This window comes from Mesoplodon densirostris, chromosome 2 (assembly GCF_025265405.1).
Source record: "Mesoplodon densirostris isolate mMesDen1 chromosome 2, mMesDen1 primary haplotype, whole genome shotgun sequence".
Classification (NCBI taxonomy): Eukaryota; Metazoa; Chordata; class Mammalia; order Artiodactyla; family Ziphiidae; genus Mesoplodon; species Mesoplodon densirostris.
The window spans coordinates 119,380,450-119,395,381 of NC_082662.1; the positions used below are offsets into that span (position 1 = coordinate 119,380,450).

A 14,932-nucleotide genomic window follows, 5' to 3' on the forward strand; every position below is an offset into this window, starting at 1 on the left:
GAGAGAAAGGGACAGAAACCGTATTTGAATAAATAATGGCTGAAAAGTTTCCTAACCTGAGGAAGGAAGTAGATATCCAGGTCCAAGAAGCACAGAGATTTCCAAATAAGATGAACCCAAAGAGATCCTCACCATGACATATTATAATTAAAATGGCAAGAGTTACAGATAAGGAGAGAATCTTAACCCATTATTGGCCGGGGGATTTTTGCAGAAACTGATGCCTGTGGCCAGCGATTTGTTATGTAAGTGAATACTGAAACATCCACGTTTGAGTATAACTATCAACAACTGTTTTTGCACTTAATGTATTTCTTTGAAACTTTGTACATGTCTTACTAAAGCATTCTAATATTTCATTAGAGTGTGACAGGCAGTACAGCAGGCACCTCTGTGCAGAGGAACAGAACATCTATTACAAATATATCGTGTTTCACTGTGCTTTCCCCTGGAAGAGCAGACTCTACACTTCCTGGCGGCATTTTTTTTTTAATTTTATTTATTTTTGGCTGCGTTGGGTCCTCATTGCTGCACACGGGCTTTCTCTAGTTGTGGCAAGTGGGGGCTACTCTTTGTTGCAGTGTGCAGGCTTCTCATTGAGGTGGCTTCTCGTTGCAGAGCACAGGCTCTAGGTGTTCGGGCTTCAGTAGTTATGACACGCAGGCTCAGTAGTTGTGGCCTGAGGGCTCTAGAGCGCAGGCTCAGTAGTTGTGGCACACGGGCTTAGCTGCTCTGTGGCATGTGGGACGTTCCCGGACCAGGGCTCGAACCTGTATCCCTTGCACTGGCAGGCAGATCCTTAACCACTGCGCCACCAGGGAAGCCTCGTGGCATTTTTTTTTTTAGTCCTGTGGGTATTATTTCCTCTAGAATACGTTCTTTTATTTTACCTGATAGTCGACAAGGTGGATCTTTGTGGGGGGCTCTTTTAGAAACACCACAAGAAGGACCAGGTGCGGGACTACCACTATATTCACCAGAATGGTCAATTACCCATTCTCTAGCTACTGCTAATAAAAATTGCTTGTAAGTCATTTTATTCTGTGCATTAAGGCTACAATAAATTTTAAACGCATTGAATAAACTGCAATTACTGAAATAGAAACCCACTTTCTTAAACCATTTTCGAGTTTTCCAGAGGATACTGCAGTTTGCCAGGTATTGACTGGATCAATCAACTCCTTTCATAGATTTATTATACTCTAATATACAAGTGGGCTTAGTCATCTGATGGTCAGTCCTCCTGTCTTCTTTTCCTGTAGATGCTATGGAGGCATAATGAATAGTTGTCATCATGCAGACTAGCCTTTTGCCTTTCCATATAAGAAAAATCACTTTTCCTGTCCATAAGAATGTGATTACTCCCCTCTGTAGATTTTTAGATTTCTCTTAATTGGTTTGGTAGACCATGATTCTCTCTTACAGTCCCACAAACTCTGGTTTTATTTTTCAACAATATTTCAGATGTGGACACACTGCTGTAATAATTGTCTTGGTAAATAGGGTGCCATGAACCAAGATAAGGTTGTAGGACCAGTAAGATTGTTTCTTGCAGTTTCTATCCTTCACCCATGTAAATCTCAGGGTTGCATATATACCCAGTTTCACTTTCGTTAACCATCCTGACCAAACTTATTTTCTAAGTTTTCTGGGATTATAGGTTTTGAATCTGAGTCGTCCTCTCCACTTTATCATTGCCTCACCAAGTGATAGATCTTGTTTGGGTACATAGATCGATGGAAATTTTGGTAGAAAATAATCTAAAAGAGGTTTAACTTTTGAACCTCTGTCTGCAGGAAGTGGAGTTTCTGAGTTATTGTTAAAGTGAAGAAACATCATTATTTTTTCAAACCTTCTTCTCGTCATAATCTTTGGCAAGATAGGTGTTTCAAGTAAGGGACCAGTCGGCCAATATTCTTTCCAGTATGACTTTCTTTTTTTTTTTTTTTTTTTTTTTTTCGGTATGCGGGCCTCTCACTGTTGTGGCCTCCCCCGTTGCGGAGCACAGGCTCCGGACGCGCAGGCTCCGGACGCGCAGGCTCAGCGGCCATGGCTCACGGGCCAAGCCGCTCCGCGGCATATGGGATCCTCCCAGACCGGGGCACGAACCCGTATCCCCTGCATCGGCAGGCGGACTCTCAACCACTTGCGCCACCAGGGAGGCCCCAGTATGACTTTCTTATTTGTCCCATCAAAATTATTAATCCATGGGGCTTCCCTGGTGGTGCAGTGGTTGAGAGTCTGCCTGCCGATGCAGGGGACACGGGTTCATGCCCCGGTCCAGGAAGATCCCACATGCCGCGGAGCGGCTGGGCCTGTGAGCCATGGCCGCCGAGCCTGTGCGTCCAGAGCGTGTGCTCCGCAATGGGAGAGGCCACAGCAGTGAGAGGGCCGCATACCGCAAAAAATAAAAATAAAAAAAAATAAAAAATTAATCCATGGAAGCAACCTAAATGCCCATCGACAGACAAGTGGATAAAGAAGATGTGGTACATATACACAATGGAATATTACTCAGCCATAAAAAGGAACAAAATGGGGTCATTTGTAGAGACGTGGATGGACCTAGAGACTGTCATACAGAGTGAAATAAGTCAGAAGGAGAAAAACAAATATCATATATTAACGCATATATGTGGAATCTAGAAAAATGGTACAGATGAACCAGTTTGCAAGGCAGAAATAGAGACACAGATGTAGAGAACAAACGTATGGACACCAAGGGGGGAAAGTGGTGGGATGGAGCGGTGGTGGGATGAATTGGGAGATTGGGATTGACATATATACAGTAATATGTATAAAATATATAACTAATAAGAACCTGCTGTATAATAAAATAAAATAAAATAAAATTCAAAAAAAATGAAGCTTCATACCTCTTAAAAAAATTATTAATCCAAGAAACTTCTTCATGTCACTATTGGTTACATCAGTCCATTATAAAGCCTTATCATACTTTTTATATGCTTTTTCATTCTGTTGGTGATACAAGTTTGTTTGAGAAGCAACCAACTCGAAAAAGTTGTTACCAAAAATTAATTCTGTTATTGCACTAACACTTTGCAGGTTATTACATTCAATAGTTACACCTGACATACCTGTAAAGTCTTCTAATTTTTATGAAATGTTGTCTGCAATCCACTCTTCTGCAGAAGCAAGGGAGCATTCTCCAGCACCATGAGTTTCATTTTCACTTTCCATATCAGAATCAATCACTAAGTTTTTTTGTCTTTTTGTTGGTCTAACATTCACACTGTGTGAATCAGAACTATATTCTGAAGAACTATCATCTTCTGAGACACTAGTATATATGTCACTTGGACAATCAGAGAAAGTATCTGCATAAAATTCACCGAAAAATTCTTCTTCACTCAAAATCTCGCAATGCATCATTTCTGAAAATTTTATGGTAACAAACTTGTGTTTATAATATACACAAGGTTGGAACAAAAACCTAATGAAGCAAAATGCAAATGGTAACGACAATTGTAAGTTGTATAATGAACGCTTGATCAATTTTAAGCTCTAACAACTTTGCATGGTGATGTTAATTGTATCACTCTCTAAAAACGTATTGATATGTCTCCAGTCAATAACATTCAGGTAACAAAAGACGTATTAATACATCTCTGGTCAATAATGTGTTAAAGGCAGCAAGAGGAAAACAACTAATCACATACAAGGAAAACCCCATAAGACTCTCAGCTGATTTTTCAGCAGAAACTTTACAGGTCAGAAAGAAATGGCAGGATACATTTAAAATGCTGAGAGGAAAAGACTTACCACTTAGCATCTATCCAGCAAGGTTATCATTCAGAACTGAAGGAGAAAGAGTTTCTCAGACAAGGATAAACTAAAAGAGTTCACTACTAAACCAGCCTTACATGAAATGTCAAGGTCTCCTTTAAGCAGAAAAGAAAAGGCAACAACTAGAAATAAGAAAATATATGAGGGACTTCCCTGGTGGTGCAGTGGTTAAGAATCCACCTGCCAATGCAGGGGACACGGGTTCAAATCCTGGTCCAGGAAGATCCCACATGCTGCAGAGCAACTAAGCCCGTGCGTCACAACTACTGGGCTCATGCTCTACAGCCAGCAAGCCACAACCACTGAGCCTGTGTGCCACAACTACTGAAGCCCGCAGACCTAGAGCCCATGCTTCACAACGAGAAGCCACTGAAATGAGCAGCCCGCATACCGCAACGAAGCGTAGCCCCCACTCACCACAACTAGAGAAAGCCCATGTGCAGCAATGAAGACTCAACACAGCCAAAAATAAATTTTAAAAAAAATTAAAAAGATAAAAAGAAAAAGAAAATACATCAAAGGAAAAATCTCACTGATAAAAGCAAATACATAGTAAAGGCAGTGGATCAGCCACTTAAAAAGCTAGTATGAAAGTTAAAAGACCAGAGAACAGTTGATCCTTAAACAACATGGATCTTAACTGCACTGGTCCACTTACAGTTCTCTTTCACTAAATATGTACAATAATACTACACAGTCCACTGTTGGTTGAATCTGCAGATACGGAACCACAGGTACAGAGAGTCAACTGTAAACTTATATGCACATTTTAGAATGCACAGAGGGTCAGTGTCCCTAACTTCCACGTTGTTAAAGGGTGAAGTACAGTATAATCAACTATAATTACAAAAAATAGTTAAGGTATACACAAAATAAAGAGATATTAAATATGAAATAAAATACATAAAATGGGGTACGTGTAAAAATGTAGTGCTTTTACAATGCCTTTGAACTTAAATGACTATCAGCTTAAAATAGACAAATATATATATACAGTTCAATATTTATGAAATTCATGGGAACCACAAACAAAAACTTACAATGGATAGACAACAAATAAAGAGAAACAAATCCAAATGTAACACTAAAGGAATCCATCAAACCACAAGGGAAGAAACCAAGAGAACAAGACAGGAACAGAGAAGAACTACAAAAACAACCAGAAAAAAATTAACAAAATGTCAAAAAGCACATACCTATCAATAATTACTTTAAAGGTAAATGGACTAAATGCACCAACTAAAAGACTTACAGTGGCTGAATGGATAAAAAAAATGAGATCTATCTATATGCTGCCTACAAGAGACTCAAGTCAGATCTAAATATACACATAGACTGAAAGTGAAGGGATGGAAAAAGATATTTCATGCAAATGTAAAAGAAAAGAAAGCTAGGACATTACTCATATCAGACAAAATAGACTTTAAAACAAAGATCATATCAAAAGGCAAAGAAGGGCATTACATAATGATAAAGGGGTCAATCCAACAAGAGAATATAGCATTTGCAAACATTTATACACCCAACACAGGAGTACCTAAATATATAAAGCAGATATTAATAGAAATAAAGGGAGAAATTGACAATAACACAATAATACTAGGGGACATTACACCCTACTTACATCAATGGACAGATCATATCAACAAGGAAACACTGGCCTTAAACGACACATTAGACCAGATAGAATTAATAGAGAGAGAACAGTCTATCCAAAAGCGGCAAAATACATTATTTTCAAGTGCATATTGAACATACTACAGGACAGATCTCATGCTAGGCCACAAAACACGGCTCGATAAATTTAAGACTGAAATAATTTCAAGTGCCTTTTTCGCCAAAAAAGTATGAAACTAGAAATCAACTACAAGAAGAAAAGTAGAAAAAACACAAACGTGGAGACTAAACAACATGCTACTAAACAACAAATGAGTCAACAAAGAAATCAAAGAGGAAATCAAAAATACCTGAAGACAAATGAAAATGGAAACACAAGTGTCCAACATCTATGGAACACAGCAAAAGCAGTTCTAAGAGGAAGTTCATAGTGATACAGGCCTACCCCAAGAAACAAGAAAAATCTCAAGCAATCTAAAAGTAGATTAAAAAAACAAAAACAAAATGAAGAACAAGCAAAGCTCAGTGAGTATAAGGAAGAAATGATAAAGATTAAAGCAGAAATAAATGAAATAGAGACTAAAAAACAATAGAAAATACAATGAAACTAAGAGTTGGTTCTTTGAAAGATAAAATCTACAAACTTTTAGCTAGACTCAATAAAAAAAAAGAGAGCTCTAATAAAATCAGAAATGAAAGAAGAGAAATTACAACTGACAGCACAGAAATACAAAGGACTGATTATAAGAGAATACTACAAACAATGATATGCCAACAAATTAGACAACCTAAATTCCTAGAAACATACAATCTTCCAAGACTGAGTCATGTAGAAACAGAAAACCTGAATAGATCAATTACTAACAAAACTGAATCAGTAATCAACAAACTCCCAAAGAAGGAAAGTCTAGGTCCAGATGGCCTCAAAGGTAAATTCCATTTAATGAAGAGTTAATATCTATCCTTTTCAAATTATTCCAAAAATTGAAGAGGAAAAAATACTTCCAAACTCATTTAATGAGGACAGCACTACCTTGATACCAAAACCAGGCAAAGATCATAAGAAACCAAAAATTATAGGCCAGTATCCCTGATGAGCATAGATGCAAAAATCCTTAACAAAATACTAGCAAACCGGGCTTCCCTGGTGGTGCAGTGGTTGAGAATCTGCCTGCTAATGCAGGGGACACAGGTTCGAGCCCTGGTCTGGGAGGATCCCACATGCCACAGAGCAACTAGGCCCGTGAGCCACAAATACTGAACCTGCGCGTCCGGAGCCTGTGCTCCGCAACGGGAGAGGCCACGACAGTGAGAGGCCCGCGTACCGCTAAAAAACAAAAACAAATGTACAAACAAAACAAAATAGAAACAGACTTTTTTTTTTTTTTTTTTGCGGTACGCGGGCCTCTCAGGGCCTTTCTGGACGCGCAGGCTCAGCGGCCATGGCCCACGGGCCCAGCCACTCCGCGGCATGTGGGATCTTCCCGGACCGGGGCACGGACCCGTGTCCCCTGCATCGGCAGGCAGACTCTCAACCACTGTGCCACCAGGGAAGCCCGAGAAACAGACTTTTTGATACAAATGGTGGTTGCCAGAATGGAGAGGTAGGGGGGCAGATGAAATAGGTGAATGGGATTAAGAGGTACAAACTTCCAGGTATAAAATAGGTATAAAATAAATAAGTCATGAAGATGTAATGTACACATAGGGAATATAGTCAATAATATTGTAAGAACTTTGTATGGTGACAGACGGTAACTGGTCTTATTGTAGTGATCATTTTATTATGTATAAAAATATCAAATAGGGCTTCCCTGGTGGCACAGTGTTAAGAATCTGCCTGCCAATGCAGGGGACACGGGTTCGAGCCCTGGTCCGGGAAGATCCCACATATCATGGAGCAACTAAGCCCGTGGGCCCCAACTACTGAGCCCACACTCTAGAGTCCGTGAGCCACAACTACTGAAGCCCATGCGCCTACAGCCCGTGCTCTGCAACAAGAGAAGCCACTGCAATGAGAAGCCCGCACACCACAATGAAGAGCAGCCCCCGCTTGTCACAACTAGAGAAAGCCCGTGTGCAGTAACGAAGACCCAACACAGCCAAAGACAAAAAATAAAATTAAAATTAAAAAAAAAAACAAATCACTATGTTGTGAAACTAATAAAATATTTTAAGTTAATTATAACTCAAAAAAAGTTCTATAAAGTAAGAGACATTGTTTTATGCACTGCTACAATACCAGCACCCAGACTAGGGCTGATACTCAGTATGTATTTGCTAAATGAATGAATAAAACTCAGCTTCTAGCTCCTCAGTCTAGGAACCTCAAGTGTCCAGTATTACCCTCTAAGTCTCCTAAGAACTAATCAAAGAGAATGGGCTTTAGGGGAACTCCCTGGAGGTCCAGTGGTTAGGACTCAGTGCTCTCACCACCAAGGGCCCAGGTTCAATCCCTGGTTGGGGAACTAAGATCCCACAAGCCGTGCGGCATGGCCAAAAGAAAAAAAAACAGAGAGAATGGGCTTTATTATTAAATGAATTTTGGTGGATAAAGAACACTATACCAAGAAGGTAAGGGAGTTAAAAAGGAGAAAAGCTTCAACTAGGTGGCTCTGAGACTTCTACTTTTCCTTGTCATCCTACTATATACTTGCTGGAGACAAAGCTAATGGAGAATCACTCTCAAGTCTTATAAACTTTGAACCAAAGGAAAAAAGAGAAGAAATGGCCTTTACCTGCTGCAAAGAGGTTAAGGTTAGGGTGGGCAGCTAGGACCCAGAAACGATCATGGTCCCTGCGGAAGGTCTGAACCCCAGTCCTAGGAAAGTAAAAGGTACACAAAGAAAAATATTAATTTCCAAGGAAACTTCAGCCTATCACATACAAGAGTATTAAGTGGTAGGCCAGCACACTGATTAAAAAGCTAAATCAAGGACAGTGAACTGCATATTCTAAATAAAGACAGTCATGATAAATTCTACCAAGGAATAGAAAGAGGACTTCAGGGACTTCCCTGGTGGTCCAGTGATTAAGATTCCAAACTTCCAGTGCAGGGGATTTGGGTTCGATTCCTGGTCTGGGAATTAAGATCCCACATGCCACGTGCAGCATGACCAAAAAAAAAAAGAGGACTTCAAACTGACTCTACTATTTTGGTATTACAACTTCCCCCACTCATCATAATTTTCTACTGTACTGTTTTCATTTATTATTTCTTATTTCTGTAGCTACAGAAGAACCTGCTTAAATTTAGAGGAGAAAAAGAACATACACAGAAATTTCTATTTCATGGAAGATTTGTAAATGTTGGCTAACACTAGGTCCCTTCGTGTTTTCATAATATATAATTTGATTTTTCTGCATGCTGAGAAACAAAAAGTATTCTAATCTAATTTTTAAAAAGAGAGAGAGTAAGAGGCTTTCCCCTGGGTTTGGTCACACACCACTGTAACCCCCTTACCGTTTAGACATGTCCCAGACCCTGATACTCTTGTCTTCAGAATTGCTGAGGATCAACTCTTGGCGAGGGTGGAAGACAGCACAAGATACATTGTTGTAATGGCCCCGGCAGGTATCAACTTCCCATGCCTTTGATTCTGAAGGACAAAGAAGAATTAGGTCACCACAACTCCCTACTACTTTAAGTTTGGGATTTCAAATTATGACATCCTCTAACCGAATGCTAGGTACTACTACAAAATGTTAAGTTACCAACTCCTTCCTAATAGGGCAATTTTCTTCATTTAAGGCTCTGAATCTTTACATATTTCTTTGTTATTTCATTCTCACCCTCCTATCAATTATAACACCTCTTCTCTCATTCTTTATCTCCTTACCCTGCTCTGTCACTAGCTGCCACTATTTTTTGTTTGTTTGTTTATTTTATTTATTTTTTTGCACCAGCCGCCCCCCTAGCTGCCACTATTGAATAAATGGAATCTTCATAGGGCAGGAATGTTATCTGGTTCAGTCACCACTGTTATCTTCAGAACCCTGAACAATGGTTAGTACAAAGTAGGTACTCAATAAATATTTGTTGAATAAATGAATTCTTATTTTTAATTATGTTCATACTCCTCAAAATGAGGATGCCATCAAAGGAAAAAAAGGGAATAAGGCAATTGTCATGCTCCCAGGATTAGCTTAACAACCTAAGGTAGGAAAATGGGTCACTAAGTCTGGAAAACCTGGCTACTTCACCTTGCTGGCCAGCAGCCAATATTTTAGGTATGGTGATACTGTCACTGGTTCACTCACCGTTCATGCGCCAGATCTTCACTTGACGGTCATCTGCCCCAGATACAATGAGGGGCATAGTGGGGTGGAAGGCAGCCCAGTTAACTCCACGATCATGACCCTGTACAAAAAAAGGTGGCTCTTCTAAACTAAAAAAGTCATTCTTCTTTATATCTGTTACTCAAAGCAAACCAATGGACCATGCTAGTGGTTATAAACGATGTCTCTGATTTTTACTCTTCATGTGAAAAGACTCAAGGGACTGCTGCTCTAAGATCTGACCATGAGAATTACTACATCAATCTAATATTATTCCCAAATTCTCATGGGAATTCCCAAATCCTCTACTCCCAAATTCAGCTTCATTTGCATTTGGGATATACGACCTTGTTTTGTTACTTGTCTACTTATATTTTATTTCTCCAACCAGTTACTAGCATCTCAAGAATAAAGGCCAATTTTATAACTTAATGAAGAAATTCTCAAAGTGTGCTCAAGAAACTCTTAGATGAGCTCCAAGAACCTTTCAGGAAATCTGCAGGGTCAAAAATGATTTTCATAATAACACTAAAACATTATTTGCCCCTTTCACTCTTATTCTCTCATGACTGTAGAGTTTTCCAGAGGTTACATGACATGTGATGATGTCACTGCTTTGGTGGCTAAAAGACTTTATCCTTACATAGTCCATGTTTTAAGAGTTCTTGGTTTTAACGTCAAATATGATAAAAATTGACAGATATAATGCACATAAACAAAAACTCTCCGGGGTCCTAAATAAGTTTTAAGAGTATAAAAAGGTCCTCAGACCAAAAAGCTTAAGAACTGCTGATTTTAAGATACCTTTTACCCTATTTATAAGTTTATGCTCTGTATTATAACAGAATCACAGATAAGGTAGTTTCGAATTAGCAGTATTTTTGAGAGGTACCATTCTGCGGTGAAAAGCAGCTCGGTTTGGAGTCAGATAGATCCAAGTTCAAAGCCTAGTTCTTCAACTTACTAGACTTGTGTAGACTTCGGTAAACCACTTAATTTCTGTAAATCTCAATGTTTTCATCTGCAAAATGAGGTTAATAATATCTCTACCAGTAGATAGCTGTAAGGATTATTTTTTAAAAATCTAGTTTGTTTCCCTTATGCTTTTCTATTTTCCCACCATGCAAGTTATTTACACATGGTTGGTTCTCAATAACTTTGATTAACTATCCTCCCCTTCCCCTTCAAGAGGCTTGACAATGGGCTCTGCTTTGGGATGGTGATGGAGCCTATGCCAGCTTTCATGTTTATAAGGTAACATGACTCTCCCTCAGGTAGCACATAAGCTTCATTTCTCTGTTGGCTCACCCACTATTCTATTTTCAGTGCCTCAAACAGTGCCTGGCACTCAGTAAACCCTGCATAAGTCTTTGTTGAAGGAATGAATAAATGAACGGCATATTGTCACTGTTTCCCTGAGAGATAAGTACCTCCAGTACATGTTTCACCACTGCATCCGTAGTTCCAAACAGATCAACCCCAGTTATTCCTCTCACATCCGACTCCACTGCACCAGGGGACAAGTTTTTTTTCCTTAGACCTTTGAAGGGGTAAGGAGTGGGATGAAAAATGTAAACATAATGTTACCAAAAAGAGCACAGAGACAGAAATGCAGAAAGGTACAGTGATAGACTAACATTAAGGAAAAAGAGGGAAAAAAGAAATTTAGAGAGACTAAAGAGAGATGCAAGAGCTCCTATCTATCTCTTTCTAAAACTGTTCGAGGGACTTCCCTGGCGGTCCAGTGGTTAAGACTCTACGCTCCCACTGCAGGGGGCACGGGTTCAATCCCTGATTGGGGAACTAAGATCCCACATGCCATGCGGTGCAGCCAAAACAAACAAACAAACAAACAAACAACAAACAAAACTGTTCAAAATAGTGAAGTACATTCACTATCTTCTCTTCTCCTCCCTTACCAGACCCATTACTGGGTCTTCTTCCCAGAGGAGGACAATCCAAACTTCTGACATAGCTAATTTCTTCAACAAACCTCATCTCAAGAGCTGTCTACTTGAGATAACACCCATTTCCATTCTTCAATATTCTTGAAATGTGGCCTCAAATGGTAAACATTCAATTTCTACTTTCAACTTTATGAAATCTATAGCAACTTTTCTTCTATCATCTCAAAAAGTTTTAAAAGAAAAGTCATTTGAGGAGGCTGCAGCTCAGTGTTTCTCAAACTAGAAGTTTCTAGGCAACTCATGGGGAAGTTCCAAAGGAGTTAAGGAAACTAAAACTATCAAATATAAAACAGCTTATTTGGTGGATGATATTGTAAAACTACAAATTGTGCAAAAAGTGTACTGATATCTTCTTCTTGACTCTTGGGCAGGGGACAAAAATTATTAAAACTGTCATATCCCTTTAAACACTTGCTCAAAAGACTGGTTATAGATCTGAATATATGTATCTTGCTATTAAAACTTTTGGAGACTAAAGGGAGAAATCAGCCCATAATTCAAAAACAACAGAAAAGGACTTCCCTGGTGGCGCAGTGGTTAAGAATCCATCTGCCTATATGTATACATATAACAGATTCACTTTGTTATACAGTAGAAACCAACACAACATTGTAAAGTAATTATACTCCAATAAAGATGTTAAAAGAAAATTAAAAAAAAAAAAAAAAAAGAATCCGCCTGCCAATGCAGGGGACACAGGTTCGATCCCTGGTCCAGGAGGATCTCACATGCTGCGGAGCAACTAAGCCCATGTGCCACAGCTACTGAGCCCGTGTGCCACAACTACTGAAGCCCGTGCACCTAGAGCCTGTGCCCTGCAACAAGAGAAGCCACTGCAATGAGAAGCTCGCCCACCGCAACAAAGAATAGCCCCCACTCGCCGCAACTAGAGAAAGCCTGCACGCAGCAACAAAGACCCAACGCAGCCAAAAATAAATAGATAGATAGAAGGATAGGAAGAAACAAAATGAAACAAAACAAAACAAAAAAGACACCAGAATAAGGAGAGTCTTATTTGTATAGGGCCCACATTTATGGCTCAACCACAACCTGTCTTTAAAATTTGATATTTTGTGCTACAGTCAGAATCAAAATTACAGTAACACTACTACCTTACAGGTGAAAAGCACTTTGTGGTTTTCAAAGCTGATCTGGGTAACGACGCTTTGAGGTAGGCAAGCAGGGATAATTACACCAGCTTACAGAGATAAAATAGAATTGGGACTAAAATCCTATCTTTTGGAGTATTTGGGGGTGGGGGGAGAGGAAGATGAAACTACCTGGTACTTATAAAGTAAAAAAACCAAATATCTGTAATAGGGGGGAAATAAAAGCTATCACTTAAAATAAAACCTACATGGTTATAAGCCTAAATTCTGGCACCTGTAAGAAAATACAAAAAATTAAGTTCAATGATTGCATTTATCTTCATTGTTTTAAAATTACAATGTACCTCTTCTTGTACAATGGCACCTAAACATCAGCATTAGAGAAGCAAGTGCCTAAAAGGACATGACAGTTTTAATTATCTTGTACTCTGCCCATGATAAGCATTTAGCCAACAGGTAGAAAGAAATAAAACCAATGCTTTAAAAAAAATTCATTCCCCTAACGCTTCAAAAACACATCATCACAGGGATGTCTCCTTTCACTTATTTCATTTATCCCTTTAATGGGATCTGTCAACTTTTTCTAATGAGTCTGGTGTAGGAAACAGTTTCAAAGGAAGATATAAAGACAGACAGCTGCGAGGAACTTCACCTCCAATAAGCTTCAACAAACACATTAAAAGGAAAGCTGTATGACAGAATGGAAGCCTTTGTTGCACTTGCTTGTAATGATCCAGGAAAAGGGGAAGAGCAAAAACAGAGAGATGAATAGTGACAGGCAGTGAAAAGATACTTAGAGAAGAAATATTTGAGCCTTCGACAAGCTACTCACTAGGACTGAACGACAGATGGAAAATTTCTACAGCAGCTACTCAGATCCAGAGGGAGGGGAGGACACACTCAGAATGGACCAGTTTGATGCACACTTCCCAGCGGGAACCAGGGGAAGTAGTAAAAAGAGAGGGATGAGGACAGGATTTGGCAGCAAATTAATACTTTTTTAGTAGTCATTTCAAAGATTAAGACTGAATTACATGGGCTTGACATGCAAAAGTATAAGCACATTAAAATAATTTCACTGTCAGTTTACTTGGAAGCTCAAGCTAAAAAAGTAACCTATCTTTTAAATCTAGGTTGTAAATATATTCCCTTTTAAACAAATATTTTTTGCCAGGCTAATACAAAAGATCAAGTTAAGCTAAGCCCTGTGGGTTAATCCTAATGGGAGGGGTATCAAGAAGACAGGTTTTCCTTTAAGACCTCTGTTTTCTTATTATTTACTTAGTTCAGAGAGTGTCCCCCTTCAAAGAGAGTCACTCAGAAAGATTAGAATTTTCACCAGTCCTCTAAATTTGAGGGTTTTTGTTCTCTGACTCAGAACTAACTTTTTCCCTCCTGGAAACACTGGAAATATTAACTCTGGTTCCTAACAGAGCTGACTGCTAATTTCTCTTCCTGTGTTCAGATTTATCTGAACCCAGGCAAAATAACTCTGCTAAAAAGAGTATGCTGACTTCCAGAAAAGGAAAGAATGCATAATTCGAACCCAAAAGCTCCTTCCACTTGGTTAAATACCAAAGCATCTCCTTCCACTCTGGTTAAGGGGTTACTGGAAATCAAGAGAGTTGTGAGTATAGAAAAACACTTAGAAACGGTAAAGAGAGAATTAACGTTAGTAACATTAGTACAAAATTTCAGTATCACATATACTAGGTATAGCAATTGTAATGTTATTACATAGTAATCCATGCACTTTACACATTCAAGAGCAAGCATAAACCCCAAATGGGGTCAGACCCTCTCCCTCTCTTCTCTGATTTAGGGCCTTTGATTCTGATGCAAATATGTTTTCCTACAAAAGTGAAGAAAAGGGTTTCTTGCCTTGGACATTTCATGATGACCAAAGAGAATCCATTCACCTAAGTGCCCCAAATTGCTTTAGCTAGGCCACAGGGAACCTGCTCTGCCAGAATCAGGTGGCATAACAGTACTCTTAAGAGTGGAGCAGTATAAGGCCCCTCCAACCTGATGCACTATGAAAGAATTAAGCCCCAGTGGCCAAAGCACCAGTTTATGCATGTAACAAATTAACTTCTCTATGATCTAGAATGGCATTACCTGTATACCATTCTTAGAAGAACTGAGAAAACAGTC

At 39.2% G+C, this 14,932-nt stretch overlaps 1 protein-coding gene across 1 annotated transcript in view; it reads right to left on the minus strand.

Annotated features, from left to right (window-relative positions):
- COPA (COPI coat complex subunit alpha) overlaps nt 1–14,932 on the minus strand; it is a 48,092-nt gene that overhangs the window by 21,791 nt on the left and 11,369 nt on the right. Inside the window, exons 7-10 of the mRNA XM_060090803.1 lie at nt 11,133–11,242; nt 9,685–9,784; nt 8,888–9,023; nt 8,163–8,245 (exon numbers count right to left, since the gene is read on the minus strand). Of these exons, the coding sequence (XP_059946786.1) occupies nt 8,163–8,245; nt 8,888–9,023; nt 9,685–9,784; nt 11,133–11,242 (429 nt within the window). The remainder of the gene's footprint in view (nt 1–8,162; nt 8,246–8,887; nt 9,024–9,684; nt 9,785–11,132; nt 11,243–14,932) is intronic.